At 39.9% G+C, this 27,947-nt stretch overlaps 1 protein-coding gene across 9 annotated transcripts in view; it reads left to right on the forward strand.

Annotated features, from left to right (window-relative positions):
- The window catches only part of cacna1c (calcium channel, voltage-dependent, L type, alpha 1C subunit), a 737,294-nt gene that overhangs the window by 663,608 nt on the left and 45,739 nt on the right, over positions 1 to 27,947 (forward strand). For all 9 annotated transcript variants that reach the window (XR_012100621.1, XM_073059289.1, XM_073059283.1 and 6 more), the window contains 5 exons: positions 7,543 to 7,670; positions 17,675 to 17,771; positions 18,557 to 18,659; positions 19,473 to 19,574; positions 23,113 to 23,240. Coding sequence is in view for 8 of the 9 variants with exons in the window: in XM_073059289.1 (XP_072915390.1) it covers positions 7,543 to 7,670; positions 17,675 to 17,771; positions 18,557 to 18,659; positions 19,473 to 19,574; positions 23,113 to 23,240 (558 nt within the window). In the remaining variant the exon portion in view is untranslated. The remainder of the gene's footprint in view (positions 1 to 7,542; positions 7,671 to 17,674; positions 17,772 to 18,556; positions 18,660 to 19,472; positions 19,575 to 23,112; positions 23,241 to 27,947) is intronic.

Below are 27,947 nucleotides of genomic sequence, written 5' to 3' on the forward strand. Positions count from 1 at the left end.
ATTTCATTGTTAATGTGCTTCATTCAACTAATCAATCATGTGAAAAGTTAGTTTTCCACCCAAGGTACTTGGAAAAATCCATCATTAGAGATTTTAGATCAGTGACAAGACATTTTTCATCTGGTTATTAGGCAAATTGAAGGGCAGCCTAGCTATTTTCCTTCTTTTCTAAACACTCGGAATCCAAAGCAAACTACAATTTTTAATTGTAAATGTTATACTTTTCAGTCAGAATCTTAAGTGAATGCTTTTTCCCTGACCCACAAACATTTTAATACCACTTATTTTTGTTTTGTAATTAATACACCCATTTGAATCATGGTTTAATTTGTGGCCCTTAGACTGCTTTGTTCACTAGATAAATAACAACGCCTATCTTTATGGAGTCTGAAGAAGAATGTATGTTCTTTTTGTCTTGTCACAACTCCCAACTCCCTAACTGTCCATATCACTAACATTTATGATTAACCTGATTTCCCACCTGCAATAATCTTTGCTGGGCAGCCATTTTCATGAGCAGCTGATCAGTGGAATAAAATAAGCCTCAGCTGTTGTAGGAAGTAAGCCTTCACAATCGCTCTCGCCTGGATGCGCTGTGTAACACTTCGACTATGGAAATTAAAATTCCACCTAGAATCGGTATTGACATGCAGCCCAACACCGAGTTGTGCCATAATACTTAGTTGTCAAAATATAAAAAAGTAAAAATTGAAGCAAAAAGTAGTAAGGTGAAAAGTAAAAGTGGCAGGCAGGCAAATCCAGGGCAAAAAGCAAAAAGAGCCACTTTTCAACATAATTGTATAAGGGCTAAGAGTGTTGTAAAAACAAGCCTGAAGGCTTTATGTGTCAATGCGAGGAGCATTCGTAACAAGGTGGATGAATTGAATGTACAGATAGTTATTAATGAATATGATATAGTTGGGATCACAGAGACATGGCTCCAGGGTAACCAAGGATGGGAGCTCAACATCCAGGGATATTCAATATTCAGGAGGGATAGACAGGAAAGAAAAGAAGGTGGGGTAGCATTGCTGGTTAGAGAGGAGATTAATGCAATAGAAAGGAAGGACATTAGCCTGGAGGATGTGGAATCGATATGGGTAGAACTGCATAACACTAAGGGGCAGAAAACTGGTGGGAGATGTGTACAGGCCACCTAACAGTAGTAGTGTACACTAAGGGGCTGGTGGGAGATGTGTACAGGCCACCTAACAGTAGTAGTGAGGTTGGGCATGGCATTAAACAAGAAATTAGAAATGCGTGCAATAAAGGAACAGTAGTTATACTGGGTGACTTCAATCTACATATAGATTGGGTGAACCAAATTGGTAAGGATGCTGAGGAAGAGGATTTCTTGGAATGTATGCGGGATGGTTTTCTGAACCAACATGTCGAGGAACCAACTAGAGAGCAGGCCATTCTAGATTAGGTATTGAGCAATGAAGAAGGGTTAGTTAGCAATCTTGTCATGCAAGGCCCCTTGGGTAAGAGTGGCCATAATATGGTGGAATTCTTCATTAAGATGGAGAGTGACATAGTTAATTCAGAAACAAAGGTTCTGAACTTAAAGAAGGGTAACTTTGAAGGTATGAGATGTGAATTAGCTAAGATAGACTGGCAAATGATACTTAAAGGGTTGACAGTGGATATGCAATGGCAAGCATTTAAAGATCGCATGGATGAACTACAACAATTGTTCATCCCAGTTTGGCAAAAGAATAAACCAGGGAAGGTAGTGCACCCGTGGCTGACAAGGGAAATTAGGGATAGTATCAAGTCCAAAGAAGAAACATATAAATTAGCAAAAAAAAAACGGCACATCTGAGGACTGGGAGAAATTCAGAGACCAGCAGAGGAGGACAAAGGGCTTAATTAGGAAAGGGAAAAAAGATTATGAGAGAAAGCTGGCAGGGAACATAAAAACTGACTGTAAAAGCTTTTATAGATACGTGAAAAGAAAAAGATTGGTCAAGACAAATGTAGGTCCTTTACAGTCAGAGACAGGTGAATTGATCATAGGGAACAAAGACATGGCAGACCAATTGAATAACTACTTTGGTTCTGTCTTCACTAAGGAGGACATAAATAATCTTCCAGAAATAGTAAGGGACCGAGGGTCTAGTGAGATGGAGGAACTGAGGGAAATACATGTTAGTAGGGAAGTGGTGTTAGGTAAATTGAAGGGATTAAAGGCAGATAAATCTCCAGGGCCAGATGGTCTGCATCCCAGAGTGCTTAAGGAAGTAGCCCAAGAAATAGTGGATGCATTAGTAATAATTTTTCAAAACTCCTTAGTCCTGAGGATTGTAGGGTGGCTAATGTAACCCCACTTTTTAAAAAAGGAGAGAGAGAGAAACCGGGGAATTATAGACCAGTTAGTCTGACATCGGTGGTGGGGAAAATGCTAGAGTCGGTTATCAAAGATGTGATAACAGCACATTTGGAAAGAGGTGAAATCATCGGACAAAGTCAGCATGGATTTGTGAAAGGAAAATCATGTCTGACGAATTTTATAGAATTTTTTGTAGATGTAACTAGTAGAGTGGATAGGGGAGAGCCAGTGGATGTGGTATATTTAGATTTTCAAAAAGCTTTTGACAAGGTCCCACACAGGAGATTAGTGTGCAAACTTAAAGCACACAGTATTGGGGGTATAGTATTGATGTGGATAGAGAATTGGTTGGCAGACAGGAAGCAAAGAGTGGGAGTAAACAGGACCTTTTCAGAATGGCAGGCAGTGACTAGTGGGGTACCGCAAGGCTCAGTGCTGGGACCCCAGTTGTTTACAATATATATTAATGATTTAGATGAGGGAATTAAATGCAGCATCTCCAAGTTTGCGAATGATACGAAGCTGGGCGGCGGTGTTAGCTGTGAGGAGGATGCTAAGAGGATGCAGGGTGACTTGGATAGGTTAGGTGAGTGGGCAAATTCATGGCAGATGCAATTTAATGTGGATAAATGTGAGGTTATCCACTTTGGTTGCAAGAACAGGAAAACAGATTATTATCTGAACGGTGGCCGATTAGGAAAAGGGGAGATGCAACGAGGCCTGGGTGTCATTGTACACCAGTCATTGAAGGTGGGCATGCAGGTACAGCAGGCGGTGAAAAAGGCAAATGGTATGTTGGCATTCATAGCAAAAGGCTTTGAGTACAGGAGCAGGGAGGTTCTAATATTGTGTGCAGTTTTGGTCCCCTAATCTGAGGAAAGACATTCTTGCCATAGAGGGAGTACAGAGGAGGTTCACCAGATTGATTCCTGAGATGGCAGGACTTTCATATGAAGAAAGACTGGATTGACTAGGCTTATACTCACTGGAATTTAGAAGATTGAGGGGGGATCTTATTGAAACGTATAAAATTCTAAAGGGATTGGACAGGCTAGATGCAGGAAGATTGTTTCCGATGTTGGGGAAGTCCAGAACGAGGTGTCACAGTTTAAGGATAAAGGGGAAGCCTTTTAGGACCGAGATGAGGAAAAACTTCTTCACACAGAGAGTGGTGAATCTGTGGAATTCTCTGCCACAGGAAACAGTTGAGGCCGGTTCACTGGCTATATTTAAGAGGAAGTTAGATATGGCCCTTGTGGCTAAAGGGATCAGGGGGTATGGAGAGAAAGTGGGTATAGGGTTCTGAGTTGGATGATCAGCCATGATCATACTGAATGGCGGTGCAGGCTCGAAGGGCCAAATGGCCTACTCCTGCACCTATTTTCTATGTTTCTATGTTTCTATATGCTGAGGACATCTAGTGGTTCTGAAAAATTAAACAGCAACCATTTAGTGTGACCATTTGTCACATTAAAATAGTGATGTAGAAATTCTGTGAAAATTAATTAAATATTTAGCAGTGTAACATTCTCTTAACATCCTTAGGTTTAGTATTTTCAGATTAATGATCATGCACATTTGAAAGTGCCTGGTTAGGCTGCTATCAATAGAGATCTACCGGGTCTACATGTACAAAATATTGGGGCTGTTAGAATCATATCACAGATTGATGTATATTGTGTGAACCTGATTTGTGAAAGTTCAGCTTCCCACCAGAGGCCTAGGATGCCTTTTCTGACCTGACCTAAATTGGACTAGATCAGATACTTTCAACTAAAGAACAATAAAACTTCCTTTAGCAATTTTGACCCACTGGCTCTTGCCAAAAATAAACTGGTGGACATCAAAATTGGCTTCAATAAGAGAAGAACTGTTCACTGTCCACGATATTCATTTTGAGGTTTCTCTATCTCTTCTCTGCTATTTCTGGGTCTTTGTTTATCTTCAACTGTTGCATTCTCATTTTCCTTTTCTTATCCTCTGCAACTTTTTTTTAATTTAGGAGGTGGGTGGTGAGTTGTATGTCAGGGATATAGGTTCAAGCCTCATTTGTTGCTTGGACTTTGTGAAGAAATGTTTGTCACAGCAGCTTCCCCAACTCTTTAGATCTTTCACACTTATTTCCATCAACGTAGTTCCATACTTTACTTACTACTATCTGTCATTTTTCCCATGATATCACACCCATTCCTACCTGGACCTCTTCTGCCTGTACTCATTTCGGGTCTATTTCCTATTCATCGCTCCACAGTCATTCACCTCAATTTTAACATTCCATCTACAACTGAAATCCAATCAATATCTAAGGAATGATTCTAAAAGGCTAGAGATATGCTGGTGGTCAGCATTATATTCATCACTTCCACATTTACCGCTGTTAAATTCTACTTTGGGAGAAATCATATTGAACTGTAAGCCTGATTTCCTTTGAATGTTTCTGCCGCTGTCTCTTTCCCAAGCTGTCTCACAGGTGTTAGAAATTAGCATTTGTTTTTTCCTTCTTTTATCAACAAGTCACAGACGAGGTATTAATTGGCTGCAATAACATAGCTGGAGTTTTTGAAAATTAAACAAGAAGACTCTTTCTTCCCAATTCACCTCCATCACTGTCTTTCTCACCACTTCTCTTTCTCACTACACATGGAGCAGAACTTGAAAGATGCCTGTCTTCACAAAACTGTCATTTTCATACACCCACACATACATCTGTCTTTTTTTTCAAAATGTAAGCATTACATAAGGTTTTACACAGCCAAATTTTTAATAAGTGCCAAGCATTTTCCTAGTTGATTTGCTGTCTAGAACAGGGAGAGGGGTCTCTTTCAGATGTGGTAGATTGCAAAATTAACATTATCCACAAAGGAATAATGAAGAAGCAGCATTCTTTGCATACCAACATGTTGGCCCTGCCTGGTGCTGTTTGGCAAGAGAGAATGAGGTATTGTTAGCACTATTGGTGGACAATTGGCTGAGTAGTTGCAAATATTTCCAGCTCTAGCCTGGAAGAAATAAAACTTCACTGAGGCTACATCCATACGAGACCGGATAATTTTGAAAACGCCAGTTTCGCGTAAAAACGATAGGCGTCCACACTACGCATTTTTGAAAATATCTCTATCCACACTGAAACAGAGATTTCGGTGAATCTCCTCCTCCGCAGGACACACCTACCGAAAACAAACGACATGTTTGGTGTCGAATCTCGCCGTAAAAGTGCGCGTTTGTGTAGTTACAGACTAGAAAAACTTAAAACAACGGACAGCTGTTGGCTTTCGCGCAGGAGAACTTAAAAGTAAAAAAAAACAAATACTGGAGCATATGGAGGCAACCGACAGGGAGTTCACGGACAGATTGACCTGGCTGACGACGAACATTGAAAAACTGACCAACTCTGTTGCATTAATAAAGCACCTTGTTAAATATATAAAACATGTCTGCATCAGTGTTATCTTGTATTTCCATACAATGTTACATTAGGCTGTTACACATCTATTGTCAGAGAAGTACTTGCATAAATAGGTAAACCACCTTCATACGAGCAAGGACAGAAAACAGGGCAAAGTGAGTACAGTATACTTATTTATTCAGTAAGTTCTGGGTCAAAGTATTTGGTGAGTACATTTCTAACTCTTCTGGCTTCAGTCTCTTTGCCGTCTGTTCTGAAATTGTTAGGTTGCGTTCAAGAAAACAATGAAATAACGCGCTGCCATCTGACAGCGTTTTCAGAAGTCTCTGGTTACCCCGTCCACGCTGATCTGCCTGAGCAGCATTTTCAAAAATACCCACCCTGGAAAGCGTTTCTGAAAACCTCTGGTTTCGGGGGACGAAAACGCTGTTTTAGTTTGGACAGAGGGTAAAAACATAGAGAAAAAGCTTCGGCTACAGATTTATCCGGCGTAGTGTGGATGTAGCCTGATACTGTCACTTTAACAGTCACTGGTTGCGTGGCTATTGCCAAATCTAGATTATACTTGTGACTGTCACAGATAGCAGTTTTTTAAATGGAAATATTTTTACTGACGTGCAGTTTTCTTATGCACATATCCTGGCCACTGGGTTCCAACAAGGATCATGATGTGATGCCCTGCTTACCTCCAAGAAGCATGCTGAGATGCATACCAGTACAACGTTTTCAAAGCAGCTTCCTTAGGTGTGAATTTTGAATTGGATTTCTTTGATGATATACAGTTGACCCTCCTTAACCACGGGTTCCACGTGCGCGGATTCAACCAACCGCGGATCGGGAGAACCCGGAAGTTCTCTCTCCAGCACTTGTTGTTTGAGTATATACAGACTTTTTTTTCTTGTCATTATTCCCTAAACAAAGTAGTATAGCAACTATTTACATAGCATTTACATTGTATTAGGTATTATAAGTAATCTAGAGATGACTTAAAGTATACGGTAGGATGTGCATAGGTTACCATGGATCGGGATTAAAAAAACGGAGGTTCTCTTACTAAGTAAGTCGGAACAGGTACATCCAGTATTTTGTAGTGTCAGTTAATCAAACATTTGTCTTAGTATATAGTATATATTCTACCTTTCTATGCATATAAAACATTTAAGAAACATATGTACTTCAATAATTAAACCATTGTGTTGCTTAGTAATAATTGTAGCTTTCATCAGGGCAGGGCCTTTCTCACTTTATCCTTTAAAATTGTTCCGATTGTTGACCGACTGTAGCCTAACACTTTTCCAATGACCGATGGCATTTTACCACTTTCCAATCGCTTTATTATTTCCACTTTATTTATCATGATTATTTTCATGAACAGAAACATTGTGGATTCAGAGCTCCACCAGGTCCTAAAGTCCACCGCACTGAGACAGATTAAAGCATCCGTGTTTTTGGGTATCCGCAGGGGGTTCCAGAACCAATCCCCCGTGGATAAGGAGGGCCGACTGTATATGTTTTGTCTGTCCACCTACCATTGAGGGATGGCATTTGTCACAAAGCAAGGGTGGTATTTCTACTTGACATTTGGGTCAATATGCACTAAGGTAATTTTATTATTGGGTTGGAGTGATTCTTCATATAATTTGAAAGGATTCCTAAATGTTTCCAAATAATTTCAGTAACTATTTACACATATTTTGTGTTATCCAACTGTCTAATAAATTCAAAACCTACTGCCATTTTTCTTTACAGAAGACTGACATCGGTCTAAAATGTCATGACTATCCAAATTATGCATATTTTTCAGATCATTAACCTTTTTGTGGCTGTAATCATGGATAACTTTGACTATTTAACACGTGATTGGTCTATTCTTGGTCCTCATCATCTGGATGAATTTAAGAGAATCTGGGCTGAGTATGACCCTGAGGCCAAGTAAGTGTTTCCATTGGAATATTAGAATTTGAAATGTTCTGTTTGGCTGTGGAATTTATTTTTTCATTTAGGGCTCTGTATGTTAGTCTGTCACAAACTTTTGTTGGCCATGTTATTTGTATTTTAGACTGTAAGATGTACAGTAAAATTGTGGCTGAAATATTATAGCTGGGAGCTTAATGTCCAAGGACCACATTGTATCACAAGGAAGGTAGAGGGGGCGGCGTTGGTAAAAAAAAAAGAAATCAAATCTTTAGAAAGAGATGACATAGGGTCAAAAGGTGTTGAATCATTCTGGATAAAATGAAGGAACTGCAGTGGTAAAAAGACCATGATGGGAGTAGTATACAAACCCCCAAGTAGTATGGATGTGGCCTACAAATTACAATGGGCGATAGAAAATGTATGCTAAAAGTGTAATGTTATGGGGGACTTCATTATGCAGGGAGATTGGGAAAATCAGGTTGGTGCTGGATTACAGGAGGGGGAATTTCATCAGTGCCTACGAGATGGCTTTTTAGAGCAAAGTCATGGTTGAGCCCACTAGAGAATTAGCTATTCTGGATTGTGCAATGAACCAGAATAGATTAAAAGGCTTAATGTAAAAGAATCCTTAGGGGAAAGTGATCATAATATTATCAAATTCACCCTGAAATTTGAGAAGGAGAAGCTAAGGTCAGATATATCAGTTTTATAGTGGAATAAAGGGAATTACAGAGGCATGAGAGAGGAGTTGGCCAGCATTGATGGTAAAATGCATTGGCAGGGATGATGGCTGGGCAGAAATGGCTGGAATTTCGGGAAGCAATTCAGAAGGCACAAAATATATACATCCCAAAGAGGAAAAAATACTCTAAAGGAAAGATGACAGGTGGCACAACCGTGGTTAACAAGAGAAGTCAAAGCCAAAATAAAAAACAGAGAGGAGCATACAATAGAGTGAATATTATTGGGAAGTTGGAGGACTGGGAAGCTTTCAGATACCAACAGAAGGCAACTAAAAACATCATTAAGAAGGTAAAAATTGAAAACGGAAGTAAGCTATTAAAGAGAATACCAAAAGTTTCTTCAGATACATAAAGTGTAAAAGAGAGGCGAGTGTGGATATTGGACCGCTGGCAAATTATGCTGAAGAGGTAATAATAGGGGACAATGAAATGGCAGATGAACTGAATAAGTATTTTGCATCATTCTTCACTGTGGAAGACATTTGCAGTACGGTGAAAGTTCCAGGTTTCAGGGGGCATGAAGTGTGTGAAGTTACCATAACTAGAGAGAAGGTTCTTGGGAAACTGAAAGGTCTGAAGTTAGATAAGTCACCTGGACCAGATGGTGTACACCCCAAAGTTCTGAAAGAGATGACTGAAGAGATTGTGGAGACATTAGTAATGATCTTTCAAAAATCAATAGATCTACAATGGTTCCAGAAGACAAAAAAAATTGTAAACGTTACTCCACTCTTCAAGAACAGAGAGAGGCAGAAGAAAGGAAAGTATAGGCCAGTTAGTCTGACCTCAGTGATTGGGAAGATGTTGGAGTCAATTATTAAGAATGAGGTCTCAGGGTACCTGGAGACACATAACATAGGCCACAGTCAGCATGGTTTCCTCAAGGGAAAATCTTGCCTGACAAATCTGTTGGAATTCTTTGAAGAAATAACAAGCAGGATAGACAAAGGAGAATCCATTGATGTAGTGTACTTGGATTTTCAGAAGGCCTTTGACAAGGTGACACACATGAGGCTGCCCATGGTATTACAGGAAAGGTTCTAGCATGGATAAAGCAGAGGCTGATTGGCAGGAGGCAAATAGTGGGTACAAATGGAACCTTCTCTGGCTGACTGCCGGTAACTACTTGTGTTCCACAGGGGTCTGTGTTGGGGCTGATTCTTTTTACGTTATATGTCAAAGATTTGAGTGATGGAATTGATGGTTTTGTTGAAAACTTTGCAAACAATATGAAGATAGGTGGAGAGGCAGGTAGTTTTGAGGAAGTAGAGAAGCTACAGGATTTAGACAGATTAGAAGAATGGGCAAAGTAACTACAGATGGAATACAGTGTCAGGAAGTGTATGGTCATGCACTTTGGTAGAAGAAATGAAAGGGTTGACTATTTTCTAAATGAAGAGAAAATGCAAAAAACTGAGGTGCAAAGGGACTTGGGTGTCCTTGTGCACAATTCCCTAAAGGTAGGTTTGCATATTGAGTTTGTGGTGAGGAAGGCAAATGCGATCTTAGCATTCATTTCAAGAGGACTGGAATATAAAATCAAGGATGTAATGTTGAAACTTTATAAAGTATTGGTGAGGCCTTTCTTGGAGTATTGTGAGCAGGTCTGGGCCCCTTATCTTAGAAAGGATGTGCTGAAATGGAGAGGATTCAAAGGAGCTGCATAAAAATGATTCCAGGATTGAATGGCTTGTCATATGAGGAGTGTTTGATGGCTCTAGGCCTGAATTCAGCAGAATGAAGGGTGACCTCATTGAAAACTATCAAATGGTGAAAGGCCTTGATAGAGTGGATGCGGAGAAGATGGTTCCTGTGGTGGGAGAGTGCAAGACCAGAGGACATAGACTCATAGTAGAGGGCTGCCCATTTAGAAGGGAGATGAGGAGGAATTTCTTTAACCAGAGAGTGGTGAATCTGTGGAATTCTTTGCCATGGGCAGTTGTGGAGGCTAAAACTTAATGTACATTTAAGGCAGAGGTTTATAGATTCTTGATTGGTCAGAGCATGAAGGGATATAGGGAGGAGACAGGAGAATGGGGCTGAGAGGAAAATTGAATCAGCCATGATGAAATGGCGGAGCAGCCTCGATAGGCCGATGGCCAAATTCTGCTCCCGTACCTTATGGTCTTATGGTCTTAAACATTTGTCCTGCTCCAAAACTCTGGATATGATGGAATACTCCTGTTTTAAAATATGCATGAATGTCACTGTAAGAACAGTATTTGAATTTAGCAGATGTATCAAATACATGAACATTAACTGATTTTTACTTTCAAAAATTCATGGAACATAGAACAGTACAGCACAGGAACAAGCCTTTTCCCCCACAATGTTGTGCTAAACTAATTGAATTAGTAATCAAATGGCCAACTAAACTAATCTCTTCTGCTTACACAATGTCCATATACTTCTATTTTCCTCACATTCATGTGCATATCTAAATATCTCTTAAAATTCGCTACCACCACCCCAGGCAGCACATTCCAGACATCTAGCACTCTGTAAAAAACTTGCCCCTCACATCTCCTCTGAAATTATCCCTATCTACTTTAAATGCATGCCCTCTGATAGTTGACATTTCAACTCTGGGAAAAGGATACTGTCTGTCTACTCTTATCTATGCCTCTCATAATCTTATAAATCTCTAACAGATCTCTCCGTAGTCTCTGCCACTCCAGAAAAAATAAACAACCAAGTTTGTCCAACCTCTTGTTATAGCACATGCCCTCTAATCCAGGCAGCATCCTGGTAAGCCTCTTCTGCCCCCTCTCCAAACTCTCGACATCCTTCCTATAATGGAGCAATCAGAACTGTATGCATAACTGTAGATGTGGCCTAACCAGAATTTTATAAAGCTGCAACATAACTTCCTGGTTTTTGAATTCTGTGCCTTTACTTAGAAAGACAAGTATGCCATATGCCTTCTCAACCACCCTATCAACCTTTCAGGGAGTAGCCACTTTCAGGGAGCTATGAACTTAAACCCCAAGATTCCTCTGCTCATCAACACTGTTAAGGGCCTTGACCTGAACCATGTACTATCTCATTACATATGACCTACCAAAATGCAGCATTTCACATTTGGACAGAGTAAACTCCATCTGCCATTTCTCCATGCATATCTGCAACTGATCTATATCCCATTGTATTCTGTGCCAGTCTTCTCTATCCACAACACTACCAACCTTTGTATCATCTGCAAACTTACTAACTCACCCATCTACAATTTTATCCAGATCATTTATATCTGTTGCAGGCAGCAGAGGTCCCAGTACAGAACTCTGTGGCATACCACTAATCACAGACCTCCAACTAGAATAAGCCCCTTCATCCACTACCCTCTCTTCTATGGGGAAGCCAGTTCTGAATCCAAATGGGCAGATCCCATGCATCCTATCATTCCTATTCATTTCTATGCATTTGGAGTTTTTATAATCAAATATTGTCATTACACACTGCATTGTAAAATCAGAATCTCTGAAGTGTGTAATGGCATAAAATTTCAATCGCATAACTCATTTTTACATAATTGAACTGCATTCAATATGATCTTTACTTAAAAACATAAATGTGAATGTCAAATGCTGACTTCCACATCTTTAATGTAACAGCCAATTGTAGAGTCACAAGATGCACAACACTGATGTCAACCAAAGGACCACAAGGAAATAGAAGCAGTAGCTGTCCATTGGCCCTTCAAGTCTGTCTCGCCATTCAATATGATTAAGGTTGATTTGCCCAAGCCCTAAATACGTCTTCTGTGCCACTTTCACATGGCCTTCATTTCTCCAGTCTTTTAAAAATATATCATCCTTCTCTTTCAGTACCTCCAGTAATAACTTCAACTCTCTGGCGAAGTGTGGTCTAACCAGATTTTTTAGATCTGTAACATAATCTCATGGCTCTTGAACTCAACCCCTCGACTAATAAGGGCCGACACACCATACACCTTCTTAACCACCCTACGAACTTGCCCTGCAACTTTGAGGAATTTCTAGACGTGCACCCCAAGAGATTCCTCAACTCTCCAGAGCCCTGTTTAATCATTGTTTCTTAACCCTTAGGTATGCTTCTTTCTTCCTCTTGATGAGATCTTCCACATCTTTTGCAACCATGGTTCCTTCACCCTACCATCTTTTCCATACCTTAATGGGGCAAACATCCAGAACCCTGTAAAGGTGCTCCTTAAACAAACTCCACATTACTTTTGTGCATTTCCCTGAGTACGTCATTCCCAATTTACACTGTCTGATGGCGTCATAATTTGCCTTCCTCTAATTAAGTACCTTCCAATGCCATCTGCTCCTATTCCTGTTCAAAGCTGTGCTAAAGGTCAGGGAGTTATGGTCACAGTCTCTGAAATGCTTACCCACTGAGAGATCTGTCATCTGTCATCTGACTTGGCTCATTGCCTAGCACCAGGTGCAGTATGGCCTCTCCTCTAGTCAGCCAGTCCTTCCTGGATTTATCATGCAAATTCTGCCCCATTTAAACATTTCACAGTCAATATTAGGAACGTTGAAGTCACCTATGACAACAATCCTGTTATTTTTACATCTTTCAAAAATTTGCCTCCCAGTCTGCACCTCAGTGCTTCTCTTGCTATTGGGGGAACCTATAAAATACTCCTAACAGAGTGATTGTTCCCTTTCTGTTTTTTATTTACACCCACATTCACTCAGTATGCATATCCTCCAGGATGTCCTTCCTTTTTACAGCTGTGATGCTATCCCTGATTATCCCCTACCTCTTTTACCTCCCTCCCTGTCTAAAGACTGGAGCATCCAACAGCCACTCCTGCCTTTGTGTTACCCACAATGTCATAGTTCTATGTATTGACCATGTCCTAAGTTCATTGCCCTTGTTCCTAATACTTCTCACATCATAATAGATACATTTCAACCCATCCAACTCACTACAATATGCTCTTTTCACTGCCTATCCTTCCTCACAGACTACAAGTTATTGTACAGGAATTCACCATGAGTAACTTTTAGTGTGCCATTGTTCATTGGCAAGTAGAAAATGGCAAATCTATGTACATCCCCAAATTTAATGATGGCCCAATCAAGCATGCAAATATGACAGAAAACACAGCAACTATGTTCAGCTGGATGGGTGAACTGTCAAACATCCTTCTGTGATTCAAATGTGGTCCGGAGTTGCCTCTTCGCATGTGAGATGGCTTTCTACCTGGACCTCTTATACTTTCTCGGGTTGCCAGATCTGAATGCTACTGATCTCACCCTCAGCAGAATGCAGATCCATTGGCTCAGCCAGGGCTTCTGCTTGGGGAAGTCTCTGAATAATTGTGATGGGTACACACTCATTCACAAGTGTCTTTATAAAATCTGCAACAACTGTGGCAAATTCATTCAGGTCCTCTGATGAGTTCTTAAGCATGTCTACTGACTTGAAGCAATCCCATAGCCACTCCTCTGCTTCCCGTGACCACCTCTTTGTTGTCTTTACCTCTGGTGCCTTGCTCTTTAGTCTCTACTTGTATGCAGGTGGGAGAAGGAGAGTCAGATGATCAAATTTCCCAAAATGAGATAGAGGGATGGAACGGGAGGCATTTTTGATGGTAATGTAACATTACCATGGTGACTTATCATAAGTCTCTAAATGTGTACTATTTAGAAAAAAATTGCAAAGTAGTGACAGGAATACATCATGAATCTTTTTAGGTGTGCCATTGCTCAATAGCACCCATTTTGGTTTCTGTAATCCAGTGGTATAACATCTATCAATCTCATCCTTGAACATAATTAATGACACAACACCCACAAAAGAAAAACAAAGATTCACAGGTCTGGGAGAAAAGATTACCTCTGATTTCAGACTTAAATGGGTGATCCATAATCTTGAAACAATGCCTCTTGGTTTTATTTTATTCTAGCAAGAAGCCCCTTCCAAATTTTTAAATACCAGATTTTGATTCTTTTACCAGTCCAGGAAGTAAAGGTTCAATCTGTTTGATATTTGATCATAATCATCCAAGAATAAACCTACCAAACTCCCTCTGCATTGTTTCCAAAACCAATAAATTGTTCTTTCAATAAAAGAACCAAAATGGTTCATTGGCTCTTCCTAACATTTATGATGATAATTTAATGAATGGGTGCAATAAATAACTGAAGGTAAGCTAGCCAATAATATAAAATAGGATACCAAAAGATATTTCAGATATATCAAGAGTAAAAGAGAGGCAAGAGTTCATCACTAGAAAATGATGCTGGAGAGTTAGTAATGAGGAACCAATAAGTGGCAGATTCATGGAGTAAGTATTTAGCATCAGGCTTTATAGCAGCATGCAGAAATTTGAGAGTATCAATGGGCAGAAGTGAGTGTAGTGCCTCCACTGAGGAGAAAGTGCTTAGGAAGCTGAAAAGTCTGAAGGTAGATAAGTCACCTGGACCAGATAGATTATATCCCAAGGTTTTGGAAGAGGTAGCTGAAGAGATTCTGGAGACACTAGTAGTGATGTTTCAAGAGTCTCTAGATTTGAGAATGGTTCTGGAGGACTGGAAAATTGCAAATGTCACTCCACTCCTTAAGAAGGGAGGGAGTCAAAAGACTGGAAATCAAGGTTTCACCCATGCGGCTTCTAAACAAGGTAAGAGCCCGTGGTAAAGCAGGAAAGATACTAACGTGGAAAGAAGATTGACTGACTGGCAGAAGGCAAAAAGAGGGAATTAAGGGGTTTGGCTGCTGGTGACTAATGTTGTTCTGCAGGGGTTGGTATTGGTTCCATTAAATGTTAATGATCTGAATGACAGAATTGATGGCTTTGCAGATGATACAAAGATAGTTGTAGCTGTACATAGTGTTGAGGAAACAGGGGGTCCTCAGAAGGACTTGGACAGACCATAAGACCATAAGATATAGGAGTAGAAGTAGGCCATTCAGCCCATCAAGTCTACTCCACCATTCAATCATGGGCTGATCCAATTCGTTCAGTCATCCCACAGATGCTGATGAACAAATTCCACAGATTTACTACCCTCTGACTAAAGTAATTTCTCCACATCTCTTTTCTAAATGGACGTCCTTCAATCCTGAAGTCATGGCCTCTTGTCCTAGACTCCCCTACCATGGGAAACAACTTTGCCATATCTAATCTATTCAGGCCTTTTAACATTTCAAATGTTTCTATGAGATCCCCCCTCATTCTCCTGAACTCCAGGGAATACAGCCTAAGAGCTGGCTGAGGGTAACCCTTTCATTCCTGAAATCATTCTCATGAATTTTCTCTGAACCCTCTCCAATGTCAGTATATCCTTTCCAAAATAAGGAGCCCAAAATTGCACACAATACTCCGTGTGGTCTCACGAGTGCCTTATAGAGTCTCAACATCACATCCCTGCTCTTATATTCTATACCTCTAGAAAGGAATGCCAACATTGCATTCGCCTTCTTCACCACCGACTCAACCTGGAGGTTAACCTTTAGGGTATCCTGCACAAGGACTCCCAAGTCCTTTTGCATCTCTGCATTTTGAATTCTTTCCCCACCTAAATAATAGTCTGCCTGTTTATTTTTTCCACCAAAGTGCATGACCATACACTTTCCAACATTGTATTTCAATGAAATGAGATGGGGCAAAGAAGTGACAGATGGAATCCAGAGTAACAAAGTGCATGGTCATGTACTTTGCTAGAAGGGATAAAGATGTTGACTATTTTCTAAACAGGAATCAAATTCATAAATTGGAGGTGCAAATGGATTAGGGAGTTTTAGTTCAGTATTTCCTAAAGGTTAACTTGCAGGGTGAATCAGTGGTAAGGAAAGCAAATGCAACTTTAGTGATCATTTCAAGAGGACTAGAATATAAAAGCAAGGATGTAATGCTGAAGCTCTATAAGACATTGGTCTGAGTGCACTTAAGCAGTTTAGGGCTCCTTATTTCAGAAGAGATGTGCTGGCATTGAAGAGGGTCCAGAGGAGATTTATTTTATTTATTTAGTTGGAGATAGAGCACGGAATAGGCCCTTCCTACCTTTCAAGATGTGCAACCCCCGACAACCCTGATTTAATCCTAAACCCAAGCAAGGGACAGTGTACAATGACCAATTAAGTGTGGACTGTGGGAGGAAATCGGGACCTGGGGAAAACGCATGTATTCCATGGGGAGGACATACAAACTCCTTATAGAGGACACAGGGATTGAACTACAAACTTTGATGCCTCAAGCTGCAATAGTGGTGCGCTAACCGCTACACTACAGTGGCAGAATGCTTCTGGGAATGAACGGGTTAACATGTGTGGAGAGTTTGATGGCTATAGCCTGTACTCATTGGAGTTTAGAAGATTAAAGGGGGATCTAATTGAAACGTATCGTATATAGAAAGACCTAGATGGAGTCAATGTGGCGAGGATGTTTCTGATAGTACAAGAGGCTAGCATGAAGGAGCATGGCCTTAGAATAGAAGAACATCCCTCTAAAACAGTGATGAGAAGGAATTTCTTTAGCCAGTAGGTAATGAATCTGTCGAATTCATTGTCAAGGACAGCTGTGGAGGCCAAGTCATTGATTATATTTAAAACAGAGTCTGATAGGTTCTTCCTTAGTAAGAGTATCAAAGGTTACATGGAGAATGTAGGAGAATGGATTTAAGGGGGAATTTAAATCAGCCATGATCAAATGGCAGAGCAGACTCGATGGGCTGAATGGCCTACCTCTCCACCTATGTCTTCTGATATTATAGACTTATTTCAATGAATGTTAACACACTTCCTTTTGACTTAGGCATTAAATATCACCAGTTGGAAGAACAAAGCTAAAAGTTTCTGTACAATTCTTTACAAATTTTTTTCTGAACTCTTTGTCCTGAATAAAAATCATGATTTCCCTTTCCCAACTCTAGTGCCTATTTATTTTGTTGGTGAGTGGAAGATGTAGATTGGATTATCCCACAAGTATTTATTTAGAATCTGGAAGCATTAAACGCCTCATTGTGTTAAATTGCTTGTTCTGTAACTAGTGTCCTGGCTGTTGGGCAGTGTGAAATGATGTATGGAGTCAGGCACTTTCCTGTTTGACGAAGGAGATCACCTTGCATTCACTATCAAGTGTTGCTTTCAGAACACGCAGGCTGCTGGAAGTAGAATACTTGCCATCTCACTCATCCTCTTGTCAATTTGTGATGTGTGAAAATCAATTAGCAGGAAAGGGAAGTGATTAGAAGACAACTTGAACCTTGTGCTCACAGATGAGCAATCTGATAAATCTTTTTCAGTTAAGTTATATTGATTCTCTTTTTGACTTCTTTACAGAGGCCGCATCAAGCACTTGGATGTGGTTACACTCCTTAGACGGATACAACCACCTTTAGGATTTGGCAAGCTGTGCCCACATAGAGTGGCCTGCAAAGTAAGCTTGGCAGATTTTAGTGAGACATTTCCTAACCTTTGACCCAATTCCTGCTTTAAATGTATGCCTATAACCAGAGACTTTCTCTAGCTTCTATTAGTCATAGAACTATAAATGTGAGAATTAGTGTACAATATTTCTATAAATAGTTATGAGGCAAAGGAAATCTCAAGCCTTAGTCAAATTTGAGTCCCTGGTTCCAGTGTTATCAGTTCCTCCTCAGCATGCTACACTTACCATATTAATCTTTAAAGCTTCCTACTTGCCATATCTCAAAATATTATATTCAAACTTGGTAGTGTTTACAAATTTCTTCTTGTAATTCATTATTCTCAAACTGCTAGGTAGTGAAATTTGTAAGTTTTCTTTGGATTGTTGGTGCAGGCCTCTATTAGTCCAGGAATAAAAGCACAGAGCCATTATAATCCTTTTGCACATTGATGTGAAAAATTTTCAGGGTAGAAACCTTGAGGAATATAAGGTGGAGGTGGACATGCAGGAATTAATATTGCCTAATACACTGGAAGAAAATAACACAAGTGTAAATAATTCTAAGTTAAGAAATTACTTCTTGTGATCATGAATGCTTGAGTTCTCTTTCAACAGTTCTAATTATAATTTGCAGCAACAGTTTATCGAGTCTGCATTATTTTTAAACTTGGATGTTTCTAACTGTTTGATTTTCCATTGAGAAAATATGTTTCATTCCTGATTTTGACATTAATTCCTAAAATCTGGCATTATCTTTATTGCTAAAGTAAGCCCTTTTTTGTTATTTCCTACAGCGTTTGGTATCCATGAATATGCCTTTAAACAGTGATGGTACAGTTATGTTCAATGCAACCCTCTTTGCTTTGGTTCGAACTGCATTAAGAATCAAAACTGAAGGTATAAAATTTTAGAATAGCTTGATGGGTTTTACTCCATGGCTAAGCTATGGTAACCTTTAACATTGATCTGTTGACATAATAATAGGAGCTTGCTTTCAGTTATCTGTTACTAATGCTGCATTTTGAAATAAACAAGGCAAAATAAATTCTATACAATGCAAAATCTATTGTAGGAAATCTTCAGCTGCATGGTTTTTCTGTGGGAACTTTAACATGTGTCTGCCTCATTCATTTGTTGGGAAGTTTAACACCTGGGAGTCACTCCTGTGAAGAAATTAGAGGGTTTCTTTTCTTTTCTAATTTTAAGACAAATTGTTCCAGCTTGTTCGCTGTGATTTCTTCAACACACATCACCAAAGTTCACTACCTGCTGCCACCTCTGTGCAGAAGCCAGTTGTTTATCCATAACAGTCAACTAGACCGGACATTTGAAGCTTGAAGATTATTGGCAGTAAATTAGTTTAATTTTAAGAACCTACAGATGCTGGAATTCTAAAACAAAAATCAGAAGTTGCTGGAAGTACTCAGCAGGTCAGGCTGCATATATGTGAAGAGAAATAGTGTCAGTGTTTCAGTCAAGGCCCTTCTTCAGGATTGGGAATTTAATTGATAATATTTAATTATTTGGATCTTGAAAATATTACCCATAGCTTTAAGTAAAGTGTCCTGGCATGCGATCAAATTTCAGCCAATGTCTGTACCCCACTTACAAATTTAATGTAGGAGGGAACAAAGAATTAGATTCTGACTTTAACTTCAGGACCTACATTTAACTTCAGCCAATAATAAATCAATTGTACTGTGTGAACAGGAAATTTGGAACAAGCAAATGAGGAACTTCGGGCAATTATCAAGAAAATATGGAAACGTACAAGTATGAAGTTGCTGGATCAAGTTGTACCACCAGCAGGAGGTAAGACCATGCAAATACAGAAGCTTGATAAATGGAAGTCATCACCCCATAACAGTGCTCAGGCATCCACAGACAGACAGACAGACAGACATCCTTTATTGATCCCGAGGGAAATTGGGTTTCGTTACAGCCGCACCAAGAATAGTGAAGAAATATAGCAATATAAAACCATAAATAATTAAATAATAATAAGTTAATCATGCCAAGTGGAAATAAGTCCAGGACCAGCGTATTGGCTCAGGGTGTCTGACACTCCGAGGGAGGAGTTGTAAAGTTTGATGGCCACAGGTAGGAATGACTTCCTATGACGCTCAGTGTTACATCTCGGTGGAATGAGTCTCTGGCTGAACGTACTCCTGGACCTAACCAATACATTATGGAGTGGATGGGAGACATTGTCCAAGATGGCATGCAACTTGGACAGCATCCTCTTTTCAGACACCACCGTCAGAGAGTCCAGTTCCACCCCCACAACATCACTGGCCTTACGAATGAGTTTGTTGATTCTGTTGGTGTCTGCTACCCTCAGCCTGCTGCCCCAGCACACAACAGCAAACATGATAGCACTGGCCACCATAGACTCATAAAATAAAATAAAATGTCACTTTGAAGTAAGTAAACACCATGGTGGTAGATGCTAAACTTTGAGGATTAATTAAATTACTAACTTTTCTTCATGGTTATTATGGTTGAGCTTGCCATATAGCTAACACGATGACACTTGGAAGTTATGTATGACTTTACTTGTAAGAATGAAAATTTCATCTTAAATAAATCATTTGAACATTCATTAGTTTGAAAATATAGCTAAGATTTTATCTGCCAAAAAAATGGAAGGTTTGCACTAGTTGGATATGAAAATATAAAACTCAAACCTCATCCCAGTTCACCCATCTCTAAATTTATTAAAAGCAGAATAATTAGACAACTATTTAATTCAATGGTCAAAACGCAATTTTGTTTTTTCTTTACCCCTCCTGTCATTCCCCCAAAAATATCTCTGCCATTTTCAACCCACATATCCACTACCCTCCAACGATTATGTTGTCCCATAGGTCCTGGTCTGTGATCTCTCCATTCCACAACTATGCCCCAGTTCCAAAGATCCTACTCTATAAGCAAGTACTAGGATAAAGCAGCTGAACAAACAACTTTTATGGAAGGCAGTCAACAATCAAGTAGTCATAACCTTATATTTCATATTGCTTTTTTCAGGCAGTCCCTTAGGATTGAGGGTGAGTTGCCTGCATTATTGTTCTGTAGGAATTAAGGTGGCTGACAAAGTCAATGTAGGAAGTTTTACTTTAGGTGGGGCAGGAAGTGCCTGACAGGATGTCTGGGTAAATAGTTTATGAGAGGATGTGCTCCTTCTGTTGTTAATATAGTATTTAATGTGCTCCCCACACATGCACTTACGCTCCCAGTGCCATTATAAGTGCTCCCTCTCCACTCTGAACACTCATGGGCCAGGGATTTTGGGGAGTACAAGGAGATACTGCATTTTTTCAGAGACTTTGTGAGCATTCCTAAATCTTCTTCAATGTCTTCTTCAGAGCTAGGTGTCAGGCACACAAATAACTTCACTGGCCCAGTAGAGTTAATTTACAACCTCAACGCCAGGGATTTCACCCTGGAAGAGGACACTAATGTTTCTTTCCCTATCCATCTAATTGGTTTAGATTACCTTACAGTAAAAGCAAAAGTGGTTTCTCTTCAGTTCTCCGGTGTGCCTGCTGTAGGTAATCCACATCTCAGAAGCATAAAAGGGGGGCAGTGAATACTGCTGACCAGCCGATCACAAGCTTTCCTCAGAAGTGGGCATACTGAAGATGCAAATGCCCCATGTTGTCAAATTAATGAAGGTAAATTTCTACAGGTGGCTGAATTTGAGCAGTGTGGTCTACAGCTCTTTTCAACTGATGGAGTCAAAACCTTAAAAGAACTCAAATGATTGATGCTATCCCTGCATTTCTCTTGGAGTACAGTGCAATGAAGATCATGCCCACTGCAGTACTAGACGGATAGAGTCCACACTATAATTTGGGAAGCAAATTTTTAACCACTGGAAGGGAGAGATTGAGGAGGACCCTGGCAATGACTTTCCTAGTGGAAGACAGCAAAAAGACCACTCTAATTACTGTAGTCAGCTTTGTCTTTTTGCTTAAGGTGGCAATGAAAACTGTGTCTCCAAGTTTCCTGCAGTATTTTTCTCTTCATGTTCATGGGTGATGAAGTTGTGGATAAAGTTCCTCACTACTGGGTTTTAGAATGTCAACTGGGATATCATTTGATCGTGAGGAATATATTTTTTTAATTATATTATGTTCAGGAACAATGATGTTGGACCAAATAGGTTCCTTCACAAGGAAGTCCCGAATCAAGGACAGTGTGATCCTTTCAGTGGCCGCTAAGTATCTAGCTGTCCTTGATAGGTTTTCATCCTTTGTTAGGTCTCGGTGGATAGATGGGATGAACCTAAGGATGGGCTGGGGGCATCCCACGAGTGTCGCCCCACGTTCTGCCACCAACGTAACCTGCCCACCATGTTCACAGAACAACACAAGCAACAATATCAGAACAGCAGCAAATCAGGCTGTGTTCCTGCCTCTCTTTGACCCACCCGTGCACACATACTAACCCCAGAACAGGCCACCTCTGTCCTCCAGCCTCCAGTACACTCAGGAATTTGGGGAGCTGAATCAGTAGTCAGGTTCACCTATAAATTATCTGACTGGAATCTGGAATGCTATTACTGTATTTTAGTCTTAATGTAAGCTTTGTATTTGGACAAGTCTGGCAAACTGTCCTTTTGGGCAGAGTAGCATTCATGAAGTAACTACAACTAATAGTGCCATCCAGCTGACTTTGCACAGAATCATTCCAACTCCATAGCAATCTTATGGAAGGCCACAGAAAATGGACAGATTCCAACAGGATTTCCACTGAGTCCCAATTCTGTAATGAAATTTTCCTCCCATACTAACAAAGTCACCCAAAATAGAAATTCTAATCCTACAAATTCACAAAAAGTCAATAAACCATATGAGAGAAAAGGTATTTATAATTTTAAAGATTGAGGTGATCCAGCTTGGGAAATTGTCTGGGCCTACAAAATATCTACCAGTGAATACTTATTTTCTTGATTAATATGTCTTGAGTCCTTTTGGATATTTCCAGACCTTCCTGGGCTTGCAACTCTGGAATGTACCCATCCTATGCATATTTGCTATTTTCTCTTGATTCACCACACTTCAAGATGATCAATACTGGATAACATCAACATATATAATACCAGTTTACCTAGCACAGGTACACTCTGTTGAATTTAGGAGTTTTTTTATATTCACCCTTAGAAAACAAACCCAAAGATTCTTTGGGAATACTTTAGAGAATATTCCAGGTTTCTTAACTCAGAATAAAGTTTTGCTGGAATCCCATGGCCAATGTACGTAAAATTGGTTTGTTTTTCTACACTCGTTGCAGGTGCAAAAATGGGAATAAATTATTCTGCATAGTGTATAATTTCTTCATGTTGCAGATGATGAAGTTACTGTTGGGAAGTTCTACGCCACATTCCTAATCCAGGATTATTTCAGAAAATTTAAGAAGCGCAAAGAACAGGGTACCATCGGGAAAGCAGTGCAGAAAAATGCACTTTCTTTACAGGTATTTGTGAGATATCTTCCTTCATTTAAATGTTCTGTTTATTTTTACTTATGAAAAGTGTCTTGTCATTACCATTGTGATCTGTTTTTGTAAAAAGTAAATGTTAATGCAGTGCTTATGTTTTCTGTTAAATTTATTTGCTGTGAAATTTTGTGCATGAGGTAAAATTAATCAATGTAGAAGAAGAGAATCTTTTAACCTTTGTGTCAGAATGAAACACTAGGCCCATGGAAAATATATAGCCCCCTTTCTCTTATTCAACACCATATCCTAATCCTAAAATTTCTGAGATGAATTTCAGCCATTATTGGAGTGAGCCAGTGTTCGAGAGGTCAGGCTTTGGTGAGAATATGTAGAGGCTAAAGGTGCTGAGTCTTTTAGAGTCATTTGGTTGATTGTAGAACTGAAGCTGAAGATGTTAGAGCCAAAGCTATAACATGCAGGCAGAACGGTAGTAGTTAAGGTACTGGAATGCTTATCCTGTAAAATGTGGAATTGCAGGGTATCTGTCAGTCTCCTTGATGACTGTATCTGCAGGAATTGCACCCAACCTCAGCTTCTCACTAACAAGGTCAAGCAACTGGAGATAATGCTGGATGCACTCAGGACCACCCTGACTTCATAGATAAGACTTTTACTGAGATAGTCACATCTAGAATGCAGGTTTCAGACAGCAGATGGGTGATCACCAGCAGAGGCAAGGGGCGTAAGCAGTCAGTGCAGGGATCCCCTATGGCCCTTTCCCGCAGCAACAAGTATACCCCTTTGGATACTGCTAGGAGGGATGACCTATTCACAGTGCAGCCACGGCAGCTGCACTGTTGCCAGCTCTGAGGCTCCACACAGAAAGGTAATTAGTCCAATAGTGATAGGAGACACGGTAGTTAGGGGAGGCTCAGGAGGCTCTGTGGCTGTGAAAAAGTTAGGGAAGCGGTTGAAGGTCAGGACCTCCAAAGTAGTAATCTCCGGATTACTCCCAGTGCCACCTGCTAGTCAGGGCAGGAATAGGGTGATAGTACAGATGAATAAGTGGATGAGGATCTGTTGCAAGGGGCAAAGTTTCAGATTCCTGGATTATTGGGATCTCTTTTGGGGAAGGTATGACTTGTACAAAAAGGACGGGTCACACCTGAACCTGAAGGGGACCAATAGCCTTGCGGGCAGGTTTTCTAGAGCTGTTGAGGAGGGTTTAAACTAATTTGGCAAGGAGATGAGAACTGGACTGATAGCACCAAAGATGAAGCAGTTGGTATGCAAGTATATAAGTTGGTATACAACATTGTCATGAGACTGTGAGGAAGGACAGGCAGATGATAGGGCAAAACTGCGGTCATTGGGATGTGTTGAAGTGTAACATGTGGCAGTGTAAAATGGAAAAAGGTGATGAATACAGAACTTAAAGTGTTACATTTGAATTTATGCAGTATACGGAATAAGGTAGATAATCTTGTAGTGCAGTTGGAGATTAACAGGTTTGACTTGGGCATCACAGAGTCATGGCTGAAAGAAGATCATAGTTGGGAGCACACCAGAGTATACACATTCTATCAAAAGGACCAGGTAGGCAGAAGGAATGGGGTGACTCCATTGGTAAAAATTTAAATTAAATTCTTAGAAAGAGGCTGCATGGGATTGGAAGATGTAGAATCCTTATGGGTAGAGTTAACAAACTGCAAAGGTAAAAAGACCCTGATGGAATTATATACACGCCTCTGAATAGATAGCCAGGATGTGGGATATAAATTGCAATAGGAGATAGAAAAGGCATGTAATAAGAGCAATGTTACGATAGTCATGGGGAATTACAATATGCAGGTAAATTGGGAAAATCAGGTTCGTGCTGGATCCCAAGAGTGGGATTTGTAGAATGCCTACAAAAATGTTTTTTTAGAGCAACTTGAGGCTCAGCCACTCGGAGAAAGGCAATTCTGGATTGGGTGTTGTGTAATGAACCAGATTTGATTAGGGAGTTTTAGGTAAAAGAGCCTTTAGGAGCCAGTAACCATAATATGATAGAATTCACCCTGGAGTTTGAGCAGGGGAAGATAATATCAGATGTATCAGCATTACAGTGAAGTAAAGAGAATTACAGAGGCATGAAAGAGTAGCTAGTCAAAGTTGATTGACCAGAGATGGTGGCAGAGCAGCAGTTGCTGGAGTTTCGGAGGCAATTCGGAAGGTGCAGGATAGATACATCCCAAAGATGAAGAATTCTAAAGGGAGGATAGGGAAACAATGGCTGACAAAGACAGCATAAAAACAAAATAGGAGATTAAATACAGTGAAAGTTAGTGGATAGTTAAGAGGATGGAGAAACTTTTAAAAACCAACAGAAGGCAACTAAAAAAGCCATAAGGAGAGAAGAGTTTAAATATGAAAACTATGCTAGCCAATAACATAAAAGAGGATACCAAAACTTTTTTCCAGATATATATAAATAAAAGAGAGGCAAGAGTGGCTATTGCACCACTGGAAAATTATGCTGGAGAGGTAGTAATGGGGACAAAGAAATGGCGGAAGAACTTAGTAAGTGTTTTGCGTCAGTCTTCACTATGGAAGACACCTGCAGTATGCCAGAAAGTTGAGGGTGTCAGGGAGCAGAATTGCATGTAATTGCTGTTACTAAGCGGAAGGTGCTTGGACAGATGAAAGGACTGAAGGTAGATAAGTCACCTGGACCAGATGTACAGGCTCCAGGGTTCTGAAAGAGGTAGATGAGGAGATTGTGGAAACATTAGTAATAACCTTACTTTGGTTCCATAGGATTGGTAAATTGCAAATATCACTCCACTCAGTAAGAGGGAGGCAGAAGAAAGGAAATTATAGGCTAGTTAAATGGTGGGGAAGATGTTGGAGTCCATTATTAAGGATGAGGTTTCGAGGCACTTGGAGGCAAATTATAAAATAGACCAAAGTCAGCCTGGTCTCCTTAAGGGGAAAACTTGCCTGACAAATCTGTTGGAATTCTTTAAGGAAATATCAGGCAGGATAGACAGCATTGGTCAGACTACACTTGGAATATTGTGAGCCGTATCCAAAAAAAAGATGTGTTGACATTTGAGAAGATCCAGAGGATGGTCACAAGAATTATTCCAGGAATGAACGGGTTAATGTATGAGGAACATTTGAAGGCTCTGGGCCTGTACTCACTGAAGTATAGAAGAATGAGGGGGATTTTATTAAAACCTATTGTTTATTGAAAGGCCTAGGTAGAGTGGATGTGGAGTGGATGTTTGGTCTTGAACCAAAGGGCATAGCCTCAGAATAGAGGGACATCCATTTAGAATAAAGATGAGGAAGAACTTCTTCACTAGAGGGTGGTGAATCTGTTGAATTCATTGTTACCGATGGATGTGGAGACTATGCCACTGAGAATATTTAAAGCAGAGCTTGATAGGTTCTTAATTATTCAGGGCATCAAAGGTTAGAGAGAGAAGGCAGGAGAATGGGGTTGAGAGGGATAATATATCAGCCATGATGGAATGGGAGAGCAGACTCGATGGGCCAAATGGCCTAATGCTGCTTCTATGCCATATGGTCTTATTTACAGTATTCATAGTTTTGCTATATGAAAACTAGTTTTAACTTCATCAAACTAGAATTTGTTATGATGTTTATGCAGAGCAAAGACTTCTAACTAATGCTTCATTGCAATACTAAGGGAACATTTCACAGTTTGATGTGATGTCTTTAAGCTGACATATTGTAGAGAAGCCTTGTCTGCTCTCTCACCTGTATGTAAAAGCCCCAATGTGCTATTCTGAAGAAATCAAGGGAGTTATCTCTTGTATCCTGGTCAACATAATCCCTAAATCAATGCTTAAAAACAAAGATTATCTGGTCTTTATTGCATTCCTGTGTGCAAATGGACTCCAGAAGTATTTTAATAACAGTGTCACTGCTTATGACATCTTGGGCTCATGAAAGGGTCTACATAAATGCAAGTAGTTGTTTTTCATCATTTGAACTGGATCTATCACCAAATCAGAGAGATGCAAGTAATGATATAATACAACATATTTCAGCATTCTACTTTTTGAAATATGATCACTGAACACAAAATCAAATCTCATCTCCCAACAGCATTCAACACATGATCTACTCCTCATTTCGACCCACCACTCACTAACAACAATCTCTATTTGATTTATTCCTAACATTCATACCCCTCAAAGTACCCCTGACACAATTGCCAGTACTGCGAGAATCAAACCTTTATACCACAATTTACACTGTCTGCGATTCAGATATGGCTGGTAGAATCACTCTGGCATGTTACAACACCCTCTCTAATATTCCCCTCTCTTACAGTGGAAAATGTGATGCAGTCATTATCCAGAGCAGTAGACTACCAGTGCTGATGGTTTGTCTATCAGCTCAGTGGTCTGGAGAAGTGGCAATGTCTATTACTGGATGAGGCATCTCAAAATCCTCGGCTAGATGAAATTTGTTAAGGAAAACAGTGTGCTTATTTTTAGTCTTCCTCCTCTTATTCCACTTCCATCTTATTCTCATTTATAAGATGTAGATTGTTTACTTATTCCTTAAATCTTGTGCCTTTCTTCTTTCCAAAAGCATGGAATATTCATCTGCCCTGAACCTGATCAGTGAAATACAAGATAATTGAGAAGAAGACAGCTATTACTTGATATTGCAGTCACAGCCACTTGCTAAGATACTGATATCTTGTGTTATAGAGTTAGCGGA

The sequence above is a fragment of the Hemitrygon akajei genome, chromosome 10, assembly GCF_048418815.1.
Source record: "Hemitrygon akajei chromosome 10, sHemAka1.3, whole genome shotgun sequence".
Lineage (NCBI taxonomy): Eukaryota > Metazoa > Chordata > Chondrichthyes > Myliobatiformes > Dasyatidae > Hemitrygon > Hemitrygon akajei.